At 41.7% G+C, this 16,020-nt stretch overlaps 1 protein-coding gene across 1 annotated transcript in view; it reads right to left on the reverse strand.

Moving 5' to 3' along the window:
• dusp8a (dual specificity phosphatase 8a) overlaps positions 1-14,345 on the reverse strand; it is a 38,213-nt gene extending 23,868 nt beyond the window's left edge. The window contains exons 1-2 of the mRNA XM_085461346.1: positions 14,221-14,345; positions 7,440-7,838 (exon numbers count right to left, since the gene is read on the reverse strand). Coding sequence (XP_085317472.1) covers positions 7,440-7,676 — 237 coding nt within the window. The 5' untranslated portion in view covers positions 7,677-7,838; positions 14,221-14,345. The remainder of the gene's footprint in view (positions 1-7,439; positions 7,839-14,220) is intronic.
• Between the last annotated feature and the right edge of the window lie 1,675 nt (positions 14,346-16,020).

A 16,020-nucleotide genomic window follows, 5' to 3' on the forward strand; every position in this document is an offset into this window, starting at 1 on the left:
TTAACCGTAATTAAAGTGCACCATTTCTATGATTTCCTGTTTTAGCATTAAACTGCCCACAATGCACAATTTGTTATTTGCCCTGCGTCTCTTTGTCTTTGTTTTAAATTCCCTGCATCCTTCATCCTAACTAACCCTGGATATTTTGGCTAATAATCCTAATGGGATCAGATCTAATTTGGGAGTCTGATCTCAGTGCCTGAGGATTACAGGCCTTTAACCGTACAAACGTGCGTTAACACAAATATAAACACACCGCTCAATGCACACTTTGGTGTTGTTTATCAGCTGCGCAGTCTAAAAGGTTTACTTTCTAATGTGAAAACATGGAATGAATCTCATAAAGGAAATACTGTCGCTCTCTGTGAAACTACTGTGTTCATACATTACATAGAAAACATCATAATTAAATACTTTTCTCAAACAACCACAGACACTGCAGTTGCATTTTTTAACATTTTATTTTCACAGGTTTGGTGGTACTACCACAATATAGAAAAAAATCTATAAATTTGCTGCAAATGATAAAATTAAGTGACAGTTAAATGCCATTTTGATGACTATTTTTTGATAAATTAGATCTCACCTTATTCCCTTATAAGACGAAAAGGAATGTCTAGATTTGTTAGAAAGTATAAATGGCATAACAGATAGAAGAATATTACACCAGATGCTAAAAACTACCCATCTGGCTAAGCATGTGAAACACATGGAGGTTGCTGCAGTGCTGGAGGTCAACGACCCAGGGCTGGGACTTGCTGTCAGACTGCAGCAGTAGTACAGATCCCTCATCCCTCTGCAGTGCTACAGCATCACTACTATTACAGTACTGGCCCAGGCTCTCTGACGCATGCACACTGCAGGTAAACAAGGAATGCCACTAGCAGAGAGGAAAAACAAGGGATGAAGGAACAGAAGAGGAAGCCAGGGAAAGGAATGCCAAGAAGGGGGATCAGACGGAAACTTGAGGGAGGATTAGATATAAAGCAAGAGAGAGATGGAGGGACAGAAGGTAGCACTAGCACACCAAATGCTACAATCCTGCTGCACCCAGGTCTCTCTAAAGGAGCTGGAGACCGGCGTCACAGCAGAGAATAAACAACAAACATGAGAGGCAAGATGCATAAAAGATGAAATTCTATTAAATGAGATACACAGAGCTAGAAAAAGGATAACATTTGACCCTGAAAGAGAAAAAAAATGAAGGGATTGGGCAAGAGAGTCAGAAGTCCCTGTACACTTCTAACTGACCCTGTTATAAAATATGTAAGGAGTGGAAGAAAAACGAGGTTGGAGACAAGGCTGCAAGTTAGGGCATGGACTTTGTGTCAATGCTCCTCTGAAGGAACAGTTTGTATGTATACACACACACACACACACACACATAATGAAAGATAACTGATGGGTAGCTTGGCAACAGAAGATATCTATGAAATAAGGGAAACGCTGTCCTGCTTTACGGTAACAGTTTGTGCAAAAAAGTGACATACAACTTCCCTCTGACCCCTGTCTTGCTGCTGACCAGTGACAAGGTCAGTGCTGAGTGGGAGTATGTGTGTGTGTACTGGTCTGTGACACAAATCTAAAAATGGACCCACATTCCTGAAGCACAGTCTGGGTCCCCTCACGGTGTCCACTCTGGGAGGACCCACACAAAACAAGAGGAGTGCGGTACGAGCCATCTTCAGTTAACAGTAAATTCTTCAGTAACGAGGAGCTGAAGAGATACAGGAAATGGAAATTACGAAATCTCTCTTTAAAAAGACAGCACAGTGAGCAGGAGTCAGAGTTTGTCATACTGATTCACCAGAAAAAAATTAAGTACGTACCACCCATACGCCTATCATTTCAGTTGGTTTCTGGGTACATTTCTAACATTATTTCTATGCCGATGTGGCACCAACTGGACCAAACTTTCAACAGTATACACGGTATATTGCATGTACTCTAGTGTCTCCTTTTAAGTATTCAATAAGTCTGTTTAAGACCCCGGCTCACAGGTGCAAACTACACCTCTCGCGACTGTCAAGCTACCACCCTGGGGATGATGATGTCATTGACTGAAACTGGCAGCTGCCACCTCCATGTATGCTTCAGTAGGTGTGATATGTGTGTGTGAGACACTAACAACTGTGCTCATAAGATGTGGAAAGAGGTATATAATATGGGTTCATAGATAATTTAGATTCTAGCCTTAGTATGGGGAATAACTGTGAAACATCCTTTAAAGTAAAACTTTACACCTGAATGAAAGTGAATCTGACTGGGATGTGGGTATGTGGCATGGTGGCGAAAGCTCCTGACGGCTCTGTGCATGTGCAGTGTGAGGTCATCCCTGATGATTTCTGAGATGTGGTCACCTGATCTGGTGTGGTCACACCTACATGTTGGTGAATATCAGGGATCCTTTAGCACACAGACACACATAAGGCCCTGTTCAGGGTACACATTTATATACAAGTGAATTTTTATACTTTTACATAAAAGTTTGTCTGTCTCAGTACACAGACTTCATTTTTGTCTGTAAAGAAAGCATTCATTCTCTTTATGTGGTAACACCTCATCATCCTCCCAATTCTTTATATAATGAAGTCATGTTTTGTATCCCAAAATCCTCTCACATGAACTCACACTAGAGTAAAGAAATATACATATATTATATTTTCTGTAATTGTTAGTTTTACTTTGTGATTAGATCTGAAACTATATACAGATTATGACATGTGTGTCTATGTTAAACAGTGGGATCTTAAAAGCAAACAATGACTCAGTGCATGACCTCATCAAAGCAAACATATGACATTATCCATCTCTGTAGAAACACCACTGCTGGCTTTAGCATTTCTGTTTAAATTCAGATAAATGTGAATGAAACACACGGAAATTTCCCATTTTTCCCATCTGGGTCACCTGGGAAATAACCAACACAGAAATTCATCATCTATGTTCTCAGAGTCCACTCTTGCAATCATGGGAGATGACACATGAAACACGTGTGATGTCCTTGATGGTAAAACACAGTCTGTGTCAGACACTAGATGACAAACACTTTTTGATCATAACAAAGTAAATAACTATTTCCTCTTTAGATGCACATTTGATTTATTCATGAAAGTGTAACTTTTTTCATGCAACACTGAATTAAGCATGAATTAAAGTAAACATGCTGTAAGAGAAAAATGGGAAAGTCACCATTTTAATAAGAAAATCCTATAAGAGAAATACAAAAAGATGAATTCTTGCAACTGTAGCTAATGAGATTTATTTTTTAAATTGTCTTTCCATATGGGGTTCCCTATCATGCATCATTACAGCCGCCTCCTAACCCTTGACATGGAGGATAAACACAACATATGGTGTGTCATCAGTGGAATTGATGGAGATCTTCTACATTGCATAAATCCATTAGTCACATGTTATCTCTCTCTGTTTGGCAGGACACTCAGCTGATATCACCAATTAAGATCACAGACAAGATTACAGCCTTTCTTGGCTTTATTGCTGCATGCCCATTATACCAAACAAAAAGAATCAGCCTATTGTTCATTATCATGTCTAAAATGTTGGTATCACAACAGCTGGAGAATATTTTCAGGTGTAAAATGAATGTTTCCATAAAGGCATCACATTGGTACGGCTGCAGCTAACAATTATTCAGTTATTTATTGTTTTTTGATTATACAGTGAAATTGGAGAAATATGTTTAAATCTGTTTGCATAATTTCTTCAAATTGCCTGTTTAGTCTGACTAATAGTGCAGAAATCACAAAAGGAAATCAGCAGCATTTAGAAAGCTGAAAGTGACTGTTAAGGGTTTCACTTGTTGTCATTCGACTTCCCAAAACACTTTTTCCCCCTCTCTTGATCTTGATTAAATGTCTCAACCAATCAGTTAATATCCATTACAGAGTCCAGTACTGGGGAATGGCTCAATATATTTATCAATTTTCTTTTTTTGGTTATCTATTTGTGCTATATTGATTTCAGCATTATTCTATTTTGCAAGCAGAAATCCTAAATTTTACAAGTTCACCCCGTCACATCTGTCTTAAACTTGATGCACTACATCTTGGTCAGTGTGCTGATACAGCTGGTTTCTTCACTTTACATCAAAAATGCAAAAATCAGCTAAATTTTCATCTGGAAACCTACTTGTGGTTATAAATATTTAAGTTCTGCCACATTAACAGATTTGACAGCTCATAAGTGCAACGTATCTATATGCAGGCATGCTATTTCGTTTAACAAAAGCGTGGGGTCCATGTCTATATAGAAGAGGAAGGGTGCTTCCCCAGGCTGGTTACTGGTAGTGAAAACCTCTGGTCCATCTGTCAGGCCTGCCTGGCCGGCTGTCCCTGTCACAGCAGCAGGGATTAGCCAGGCTTAAGCCAAGAAACCAGCCGCCTGCCCTCTAGCCTGTCGGAAAAGGCATGAGGAAGCCCCATTTCCGACTAAGCCTGCGCTCTCCCAGCAGAGGTCGTCCATCATCTAGCCTACTGTGTCCAGTTCTCTACACCTACATTAATAGAGAGCATTAATAAAAGGAGCTATGAAGGGATGGAACGTGAAAGGCAGAAGAAAGAGGACACCATTTTGTTTGCTGCTGTTCTGTTCATTCAGCTCAGTTAACTGAAGCATTGGGAGCTTCGATGAAAGAGGGTGAGTGCAGCGCCTTGGGGGACGCAGGCTATTAGTTCTCAATGGGATGCGAGGCGAGAGGCAGCTGGGGAGGAGGCGGAGGCAACAGCCCATCCATGAATACTGTCAATGCTGCTCTCCTGCTTCCTGCATTCACTTCCCATACAAAGAGCCACAATGGTGTCCTTTGGCGTTTTGGCTGGCTGAGACAGCTCCTGGAGATGCTCAGAGCCATGTGGGGGGTACAGACGATGGTGTGTGTGTGTGTGTGTGTATGGGGGGGTCAGTCGGGAGCTGGCTTAAACACCACACAGCCAATCTGCACGTGCCCAGCCCGCGGCCTGCCAGTGGCCACACAAAAGGGATGATGTCATGCTTAGCCAATAACAAAAGAGTCTGGGTCCGTCAGGCCCTCCTCTCTAACCCGGCTAGTTCCAGCTTTATCCAGCCTAGCATTAATCGCAAGCCTTATCCTCTTTACTGGGGGTGGGGAATGGATAATAACAAAGCAGGCATGGGACAACACTAGACAGTGAGAGGAGAACTGGAATAAACTAATAAGAATCGAGGTGGTTGCGAGCAGCTGCAGGCTATGGTTGCAAAACAGACAGACAGAGCTGTCACGAGAATGAAAGTGAGCGAAATCAGGAGGAAGCATGGCTCTGTGGGGTGCCACAGTGTGAGATCTGCCAAGCACAGAGCCCCACACAGAGATGAACCCAGAGACGGAGCACAGAAACACGCTCTAGCGCGCTGCACTCAGGGCAAGTAATGAAACTGAAACTCTGACAGTGATCCAAAGCCTCAAATAAACATTTCTCCAGCAGCAGCTAATTTAAATCCATCGCTTTCTCTTTGTTGTCTACATCTCTAGTGTTCAAAAGATTTTATTTTTGGGTGTGTAAGATCTCGGCTAAAATAAAACCATTATCGGAACAAAACTGGATCTTTTGGTCGGAATAATACAAGTATTCAGATACAGAATCTTCTGGCTGATAATGGTTCATGTTAGGTGAAAAGGAAGGCATGTGGGGTCGACTCGCATTAAAGCATTAGAGCCAGGGAAAAACAGCAGGTATATAGGGACTCGGTTAAATATCCCAGGTGCTATTAGTGGAACTGAAGTTCATTTTACCATGTAGACGCTGTCTGTCATCTACAAATGTTAGTGTAACCCAGCAGGAGTAAACAGAGCAATAAAGTAATAAAGTCTAAATATTTGCCTTTTTTTTGGGAAGTGATGTTTTTAGTTATGAAAGATGTACCAAGCAGGTAAATACATGTCAGCCAGTTTGGGGCTGACACACAATGGCATAAAATGGAAGCTGGTCATAAATCACTCTTATAAATAGGCTCAACAGAATAAGATGAGTGGCAGGCCAGACAACCAGACCGCCTCCTGGCAACCAGGAAGTAGAACAACAAAAAAGAAGTGTGAACTGCCATTCTGAGTCACGCCTAAAAAAAAAAAATTCACTCACCTGGCAAGTGTCATGGGTTGCTGTGAATCATTGTTTTATTGCACTGGGTGTAACTAAAAAGTTGAATATCTAAAAATAACATTTGAAGCCAGGAGGCAGAAAATCATCTCCCATGTCCTCTACAGCTTTTTTGCTTTCTGTATTCAGTCAAGTAAAACTGTTAGCTGATGAATGCATGCGCAAACATGACAGCACAAAAAGCACATACCGCACACAAAACACACTGATGTCAACCCTCCTCCTCCTCTCCCCTTGCTCCCCCCCCCCTCCCCCCTCAGAGATCCTTCAGTTTCACACAGAGACTAAAAATACAGGAGTCAGCATGCCGCGGCTGGACAAGCCATGGAAAGAAGGCTGTCATATTCAGAGGAGAAGTCATGGAAACCAGAAGGATCCGATTTCAGGGCCACTGATAAGCAACAAACATACAGTATGCGTGCCTGCCCACCAAATATAGCATCCACTGATGTGCTTGGCTAACACAGAGGAGGCTAGTTTGGAACTACAGTGAAACGCAGGTCAGACTGTTGGTAATAATCTCATACAGCTGGCGTAAAGTCAGCATCTTGCATGACGGCACTTCAACGGTGTGACAGCGTGCTGACAAGGGAACCTGAATCTGAGACCCCAGGCTCAAAGAAAGTCCTCCTATATCAACCCACTGCACCTACTGCATAATGAAAACATGCTACAAGCAGAGCTGCTATACTACTAAACTCTAAATGTGAGCAGACGAACAAACAAAAATTTGTAAATCACCAAGGTGTGCTTGGGACAAGTCAATCAGTTGTTTAAAGGAGTTATTTCAGTCTGTGGGTTGAGGGAATTTATGAAGCACAGAAAGCACTAAATATAAAAACGCGAACCATTTTTTGAAACACTCAAATTTTTATTTTGATCAAGTTCAATAAGAATATGAATACCACTCATGTTCTTCAATACGAGATCAATATGAGTTTCGTAATTGTAAAACTACCAGTATCTTAAATTTGGCTTGGCACAAAGACTGCACACAGGGGAAACGGCTAGTTTGGCTCCGAGCAAAAGTGACAAACTCCACTTACTGGCACCTCTAAATCTCAGCAGTTAGCATGCTTTGTCTTATTTATTTGTGAGAAGTGTAAAAACATACAAATGACCATTTTAAGAGGTTTTAAGAGTAGATTATGAAGCAGGTAGGAATCAAGTGTCTCACCGTTATCAGCAAGGTAGGAGCTTGGCATAATGTCAGCTTGGCACTTAAGTGAATGGCTCTCTAATCACATTCTACCACCCAAAAAGCATCAGCTGTCAGGTAGCCTTAATTGAGCTTTAACTCACCTTCACTTTGCCATTGGGTTGAAGCAACTCAGTGACAGACACTTTGTCCTGCTGCAGCCGCCTCTTCACCAGCTTTGAGCAGCAAACGTTGACCGCGCCTTGTACGTGTGACGCATTGTACTCAGAAAACGTCCTGCTGTCAATCACCAGCAAGCGGCCTGTCCCTCTCTGGATGAGGCTCGCCAGGCGCTTGATGTCCATGGCGCTCTTCTTGTTGGGCCCTTTCTCCCCTGCCATGATGTAAGACGGGCTGAGTGGTAAGCTAGGGTCAAAGACGTGGGGGTGAGGGGTAGTGGGGTATGAAGAATGAGGGGTAGATGAGAGAGGTGGAGGAAGGAGGAGATAAGGGTCAGTGGAGAAGGGCTACCACTGGAGCAGACGCTGGGAGATCCATGGTGCCTAAAAGAAGAAGCGACAAAAAAAAAAAAAAGGAAAGAGAATTAAGTAAGCAAAGCATTCATGGAGAAATGTAAGAACGCGACAAACATGTGATCATAAAGGGCACATGTTGGTCTAAGCTTCACTCAATCACTCCATGGCAACAAATAAAGCCCTTCAAACTCAACTGCTGCAAAGTCACAACAACGGATCCATTTCACACACATTTCCAATCCTGACTCTAGCACAAGAATTCACACGTACTTTTGATCTTTTGCATTATCTTTTATTAGCAGATATTTAGCACCTGGCATTTTAAAATAACCACAGTGCTATAAAGATGAATACAAAAGTTATTTAAAGACTTAAAAGCTGACCGGATCATCCAACGAGATTTAGCAGTCCTGGGATCTGAAGGAATATCACACATCCGAAGACAAAGACTTAAATTCGACAAGTGTGAGTGCCTGTGTAACTGTGTGAAGGCTGGTGGTTGTTGACCGAGGGTCTCTTGTGCAGTAGCTCGTGAAACAGGAAACTGAGAGCGTGCGATAAATTAAGCCAGGGGAATTCAAAGAGCAGGTCTGGACACAGGCAGAAGGCCTGTGTGACATCCTGTGCGTGTGTGTTTGTATGTGTGTTTCAAATTAACCATCCACAAACTTGATGAACTGCCTCCGTCTATCCGTCACTTCTAATCACTCTGATCTCCTCCGTGCTCACATTCACCACAGCCCTTTTACCTTTAACATGGGACACACACACACACACACACACACGATCAGTCGTTTATTGGGGTTGTGAGAAACAGCATGTGTGCGCGTGCTAGACTGCACATTACAAAACCACTGTGCCATTTAATTAAGTCAACATGCAAATGAAAAAAAACCCAGCGTAGTTTGAGGTCCATTTCATTGGTCAACCAGGTGTCATGCGACAAGTAAAAGGTCAGAATGTGAATGCAGCCATGTTGTTTTATTCATCTACAGGCACGTGGTGTCATTAAAAATGAATGGGCCTCTTCTCGCTTACCCCAAAGCGTAAATGGAGGTTTAAACCTCAGCTGAAAAGGAAGAGTGTGAGTGACAGAGGTGCAGTAGCCAAAACAAAAACGATGATAAGGCTATGTTCCTCTTGAGAGGATGGGCAGAAAAGAAAAACAGTTAACAACACTGGTGAGAAAGTGAGAGAGGGGGTTAAACTGGGGAGGAAATGTATCTAATCACTTGTGTCCTGCAACTTTTCACCTGTGGTCTGGCAGCGCCACAGAGGGAGGGAGTAGAGCGAGAAAGGAGAGCTGTGTGGAGGTAACGAAGGATGTTATTCAGCCAGGATCTCTCCAGCCTAGCAACTTAGCCAGCTCAAGGTGAGGGAGAGGGGATGATTGTGGAGCAGGGAAGAAACAGATGAAGGAGAATGTGGGTGAAAAATCAAATCTCACATGCAGACGACCACATCAAACATATGACATGGAGGTTGAGTAGTGCTTCACTACAGCCTACAGCTCGTCTCCTATTGACTTGTAGTCTGCTGGATGAACTGAACATGCAGCCGATGTACACATGCTTTCGCTGCCTGGCAACACGCCTGATGCAAGAGGAGCAGCACAAGAACATGAAAGAGAGTCTAGAGAGACAGTAGCAACTGCTTGCACTGTTAAACAACAAACTGCTGCTGAATCAGAACGTAGATACCGGCAAGCATTGACATAGATAAAAATTTAGATAGTCAATGAAGGTTGAAGGCAAAACGCCCACTGGCTTGCACAACATATAAAACAGCACAAACAAATGAGCACAGTCCACCTAAGCTTAGCTGATCTTTTCTTTAACTGAAAAAGTGAATCCCAGTTTATGTGTAACTAGCATGCTGACATAACTTCACATTATAAGCATCCGGATATGCTTATAATATCCGGATGCTTATAATGTGCTTTCTACTCTGCAGAAAGCTTTGCTGCAATACCAGTTTGCCCCTGTACAAAAAACATCCGCTGCCAAATTACAACCTGCCCCATCACCTGTTATACCGTACCTTATCTGGCAGGAAGCCCTTCGGTCGTGCAGCTAACAACACAGCTTCGAGGGATGTGAATCTTTTGCTGTCTTTCTCTGTGTCCCTGCCGCTGCTGAGCACAGCATCTGATGCTGCATATGTCTAATGGCGACTGCTCTCCCACCCACCCAGTCTCACACTTTTTCCTCTCTGAATCTCTCCTTCCTTCTCTATCACGCTCTTTCTTGCTTTTGTGCAGTGAACAGAGATGGGGAGGGGATGAGTGTGCAGGTTTACATGTGTGGTAGTCAGAGACGGAGCGCTCTGCATCTTTATGTCGCTTGACAATTGTCCCATGGCAAACTCAAAAAAATCCCGCTTCTATGGACAGAAAGGTGGTTGGAATAAAAGGTTAATAAGAGAAAACAGCAAGAATATTGACAATAAAATATGAGAAAGGCAGAGAAATTAAAAGAAGCAACACAGCCATCCACGTGATTACTCAGCATAACAAACATCGCCCATCTCCTCATGCAGAAAAAATGCCCCTCCACATCACATCCAAGCAGGAAAAAAAAGGAAGAATCATTAAATAAATAAATAAATAAATAAAATAAGCTCCTCACACTTAAGGAAGCAGCACTAGGCTGTGATGCTCCGACTGAACAGAAGAAAACAAGCAAAGAGAAGAGAAAGCAGAGAGACAGACACACTGTGTACAGGCCTGGAGCAGATTTGGTTGCCATGGAAACAGCCCAGGCTGGGGTGATAAGGGGGCACGAGAAGGGTGATTGTGATGGGATGCTCACTGATGCTGATACAAGATAAAGCTAAAACAGACAGTGGAGCTCAAGATAGATTCTCCAAACCTGAGCTGTATGTGCACCTTTTATTTTACTCACTTAAAAGAAAATGACCACAAATTAGCCTAAAAGCCACCGACCAAAATTATTTTAATATATTTCTATCTGATGTTTCCTCTAATGTAGCCCAAAAATCTCACTGCTTTCCCAAAAGCAAGTTCACACAGTCAGAAGATCCACACAGACCAGGTTATGCAGATCCAAGGAGTCAAAACAAAATAATTACACCACGACAACTTGCAGAGAAACTAGTCTGACTGGTCAACTTTGAGGAAATTTTTACTCCAGGTGGGATTTTTTTTTTATAAACCCTACACATCCTTCGGATTTCTGGAAATATTAGCTGTAAATGAATGGTACCCAGAAATTTGACGCCCAGCTGTATCTCTTCACCAACCAGTCAACTTGCTGTTCACATGCAAATTTGGCGAGACACACGTAAGTAATGACTTTAAAGCAATTCAATAGGTAAGCACAAAGATGAGTGTAAACACTTCAGCATGCAGCCAAATATGATGTCAACTCAAATCATCTTTCTTTCTGAGTTATGCTGTTGGATGATGGCCAAAAGGTGTTTTTTAAGGACATTATGATGTCACTGTTAAGGATGGCTATTGAGAACCGGTTCCAAATACTTCATGATCATATGTCTTTGAGCTCCACCTATCAATGCTGGTGTGGTTTTCTACATTGCAGAACAATGACGCTAAAGCAGTGGATCTTTTCGTAATTCCTCCCATTCAACCATTTGTTTATACTATGAAAACTTTAGATAATAACACACTGCGTTGACGATAAAAATCCTGCGCTGACCGACATTTCTCCACAAGGAAAATTGATTAGACGTCAACAAGGAAAATGATAAAGAATCAGGGCAATATGCAGAATTGATAATGATGAAAATCTTATCAACATCCCTCCCTAGTCACAGTGGAACTGACCTATTGGATATAACTTGTCATCGCGTCATCATTTTATGCTAGTAGGATTTTGTTGTGTTTTCTAATAATTAAGGTGCTTTGTGAGGTCACAGTGACGTCTGAAATCTAATGAACTTCCTCCAGACAAAGACAATTAACAGACTCCCAATCAAACATCAAACAAATCAAACATTTTCCCCTCTTGTCATGCAAAACACAGCAACACAAATCATTGACAGACTCTACTGAAACGGTTCAATAAAAGACTGATAACAAAAAAGGTTGGTGCATATTAACATCAAGCTGAGGAAGTAACTTTATCTCAATAAAATGGGCAACACACGCAGGTGTATTCACAGCCTTTCACCATGGGGTGAACATGAAGGGCCAGCTCCATGATGACATTATCAGACATCAGGGACAGAGGCAAACACAAAGAGAGTAACTGGAGGGCAACCAGTGGTGATGTAATACCATCCAGGTTATTCATTAACTCCCTGCATAACGTCACCTGCGGCCACAGCCTTGAGTAGGCTGATATGAAGCGAGCAAGGTTCGCACAATGACAGGCACGACTGGTTTGTTTAGACCACAAACAATTACATCACCAGTGCATCTTGTGCCCTTTAGTCTGTGCAGCAGGCCCTCTCATGAACTCAAAGTTTGCATATATATGTGTATGTAAGCTGTCTGTCTGTCTCTCTCTCTCTGGAGTGTTTCACTTACACTTTAAAGGGTGACCACAACAAAGCACTGTTCAGCAGAAGTGGAAAAAAAGACGAACCGATACAGCATAGCATCGTATTATTTTTATCAAGCCACGGACACTAATTCAAGCAACATTACATCATATTTGCTCAACTGAAAAAGGCATTCAAGAATGGACACACTTGGCTTAGCTAATAGCTCAGTTACACTAGTAGTAGTACAAAAGCTGGACAACAACCTTGTATCTGCCAGAAACAAAACAAACCTGTGGTTGCCTTGTGATTGTACTGGATTCTTTTCACATTCTGGGACCAATTGCAACATGCTGCTTTTTTCAATGAACATAACATGAGTGGACTCGACTCAGCTGGCTGCCAAACAGATGTATTCTGGTTTTATTCATATAGAACAGGAAGGTAGCTAAACACAAATGTGAATTTCTGCTAAATGTGTTTTTTTGTCTGTGTAGACAGTAACAGATTGATAGCACACTGACGCTGTCTAATAGCAACAATTATGGCAGATTTTAGTGACAGTGTCTGTGCTTTCCTGCTTTATCTTATTGGATTAACTTTGTGGACATAATTTGCAGTGAAATCACAATCTATGCTATTGAAATATTTACCCTTTCAAAATGCCAAAAACTGCAATAATATCAGAATATCAAGTATTCTGATATTATTGTATCATGGGATGTCTGGTGATTGCCACTTCTAATGAGCAGGTACAGGATCACCTGTTTATAGTGGAGAATTTTAGTAGAAGTTCTTGCAATTGTGTTAAAAGGCAAAATATTAGCATATCATGCAAAATCACGACAGAATGAATAAAAGTATTGTCAGTTAAAGATTAATCTCATGGTCTGTACAAAGGCCCAAAACAGTTAGCATTATAAGCAGTGTTGTTTTGTCTCACAGTCCAAAACCAAAAGATATCTAGTTGACTTTCACCGGTGAGAACCTCCGACTTGATTAAGAAAATACTTTATCATTAATTTTCTGTCAGGTAAATAAATGAAAGCATGACTGTTGTGAGTTCAATAAACGTAGTAAACAATTAATTTATAGCTGTAATCAATTATTATTGTGGAATTTAAAAAGAAACAGTTATTGGCACACCTTAAATCATCAAATTTTTAACAATGCTTACAATTAATGGTTAATAGTTGATGATTGTCTAACCCTGAGTGTTTACCACGACTAATAACCAGTGTAACATGCTGTTGCAGCGGTTCTGTCATTTTAAAAAATTGATTTCTTGGTGCAGCTGGACAGCGCTATCATATTGTAAACAACACATCCAAGCATGAAGCCTTCCGGCGTCCTCTCATCAATACTCCCTCAGTGCACTGACTGCTGTAAAATGCAGGGTCATACATAGCTGGGACTACCCCCAGACTCCACTACAACAGCCACATGATAGGTAATGTAAATGTAAATAATATCGAGAATCTCTGATACAAAAATACATCGTCAAATAAATATAATATGTACATATAGAAATGCTCTGAAAAATCAAATCATCAGAGATGGGGGCGCACATACACATACACACACAACACAAAAACAAAAAACAGACAAGACGTTGTGTATCGTTTACCAGCGTTCAAAATGATGGAGGCTGAGCGGTCGCAGCGCACTACAATAAACCGACCTACATTAGAAATAAGAATAGACTCCAGTGCGGACAGCAGGCACTGCTTTTAAAAAACGCCGGATACAGTCAGCATCAACTATTGTTATACCCCACACTTACAGAGAGGTTGTTTTGAGTGGGAAACCTGGCCTGGGTTTGTTATGACGCGTGGATATGTCCGCATGCGAAAATGAGCCCTCTCCATTGATCGGGAAGGCTGTGATGACTTTAACCAGCGCGAACATTAAACAGAAAATTCGGGAAGAAACCTAATACACCTACCTTACAATAGGAAACCGGCACAGCGATTTTTTTGCATCCCAATAAAACGATCGATAACTTGAGCATGGACGAGGTTTATTCCCATTATGAGACGGGCGCGCACTTAAAGAGGGGGGGAGGAGTGCGAGCTGACGGGCTCGCCGCAGCAGCAGCGAGCTGGGCACGAGCACAGACAGCGAGCAGCCGATTCAAACAAACAAATGTCCTTTCTTGCTAATTGACAAACACACTCAAGCACTCACCTCGGGCTCCATGCGTCTGCGGGGTGTTATTCAACTGGCCTCCATGTGTGAGGGGACAGTGGCGGAGTCTTCATGGGGGCTGGCCGGTGTTTACTTGGCGGTGTTGCGGGGTGTACAGTAAAGACCTCAGCTGACAGAGGATGACAGCGCCAGGAGCAAACCAGGCATGAAAGCGCGCGGTGATAGGCTACAAACGGCCTCCTCAGCCGTTCAGCTGGCTCGTGGAGAGCAAGATTAGCTTTACTAGGCTAGGTGAAGGCTAAAACTGTTAGCTGTTATTGTGTGTGTGTGTGAGGAGGAGGAGGAGGGGGGTGGTTAGGTACGGAAGGTGCACTTTAGCACTTTCATGAACTAAAGCGATGAGGTCATGGTTCAGGAGGGAGACGGGAAAAAAGGAAACTGTGAGGTTGACGTCACTTCCAACCAATCAGCGGCGACGGTTTAGGACTAGGGTGACGTCAGTGATCTGATCTGCGGATTAAAGGGACAGTCCGGCTTTTTTTTCTTTTTTTAAAGGAGACGCACTCACGTTGAGTGTGTGTGTTTTTTAAAACTGCCTTACACACAGAAAAAACAGGGATAATATGAATCTTTATTTATTTCCTTATTTTATTATATTCAAATAATTATTATGAAATACAAATCACATAACACCTTTTAAATGTCTCATTTTGTTTTATTTTTATGTGCTCCTTTCTGTTTCTGTTTCTCTTTTATGCCTTATTGAGCAATATTGTCTCGTTATGTTGTAGGTGTGTTTCAGCTATTCTGCCTCATTTACGCTATGTTGCTGCAGGTTATCCTTATATGTTTTGGCTTCTGCGAAATAATCATTTCCCCCGTTTTGGGATTAATAACGTGTATTCACTTAGACTACACTGCAGTCTGATCTTAGAATTTAAATGCAAAACAATTGCAAGTCATTTTCTTAAGCATTAATACAGTTTTGCAGGGAACCACTATATCTTTTTTTATTTGTAAGTTTTTATTCTATTTTACTTTTCTGAATTTCTTTCGGTTCGTTTCCTGAGGTTAGGCCTACGGTAAAAATGTAGAGCTTTTAAAAAAAAAAAATACAAAAAATTGAAACTAAATCCGAGACAAACGATATGAGCATGCAGCTCAGACTCGTGTCTGTGTTACTTCATAACAAGTAAAAGCCAAATTTTGTAAAAGTAGATTTTCTAAAACAGGCTCACCCAGTGTTAGCAGCCCTGGATGGTTGACTATTACTATTATTAATATTTCAAAATCTATTTCGTATTTGCTCTTCGTCATGGACCAAACGATTTAAGCTGAATTGCACTTGCAAACTACTGAGCTGCCCGTTTCTCTTTGTGAAAGATACAGGCTACGCTGAAGTGTCATTTGGATGCCACTGATTTAATTTTGATTATGTTTTTCAAGATAGTGTTTTAAAAATAATGTGCAAGAAACGAAAACTGATCGATCTACAGTATCGCATTCTCACTCAGCCCGGTTTCTGCAATGAATGGATGATTGGTGTTTGAATTCACCGCCAAGTAAATTCACTGAATTCATTGAATTCATCAGCTCT

This window comes from Copadichromis virginalis, linkage group LG7 (assembly GCF_057382275.1).
Source record: "Copadichromis virginalis isolate Kocher_CV1m ecotype Utaka linkage group LG7, C_Virginalis_male_GT1.1, whole genome shotgun sequence".
NCBI lineage: Eukaryota > Metazoa > Chordata > Actinopteri > Cichliformes > Cichlidae > Copadichromis > Copadichromis virginalis.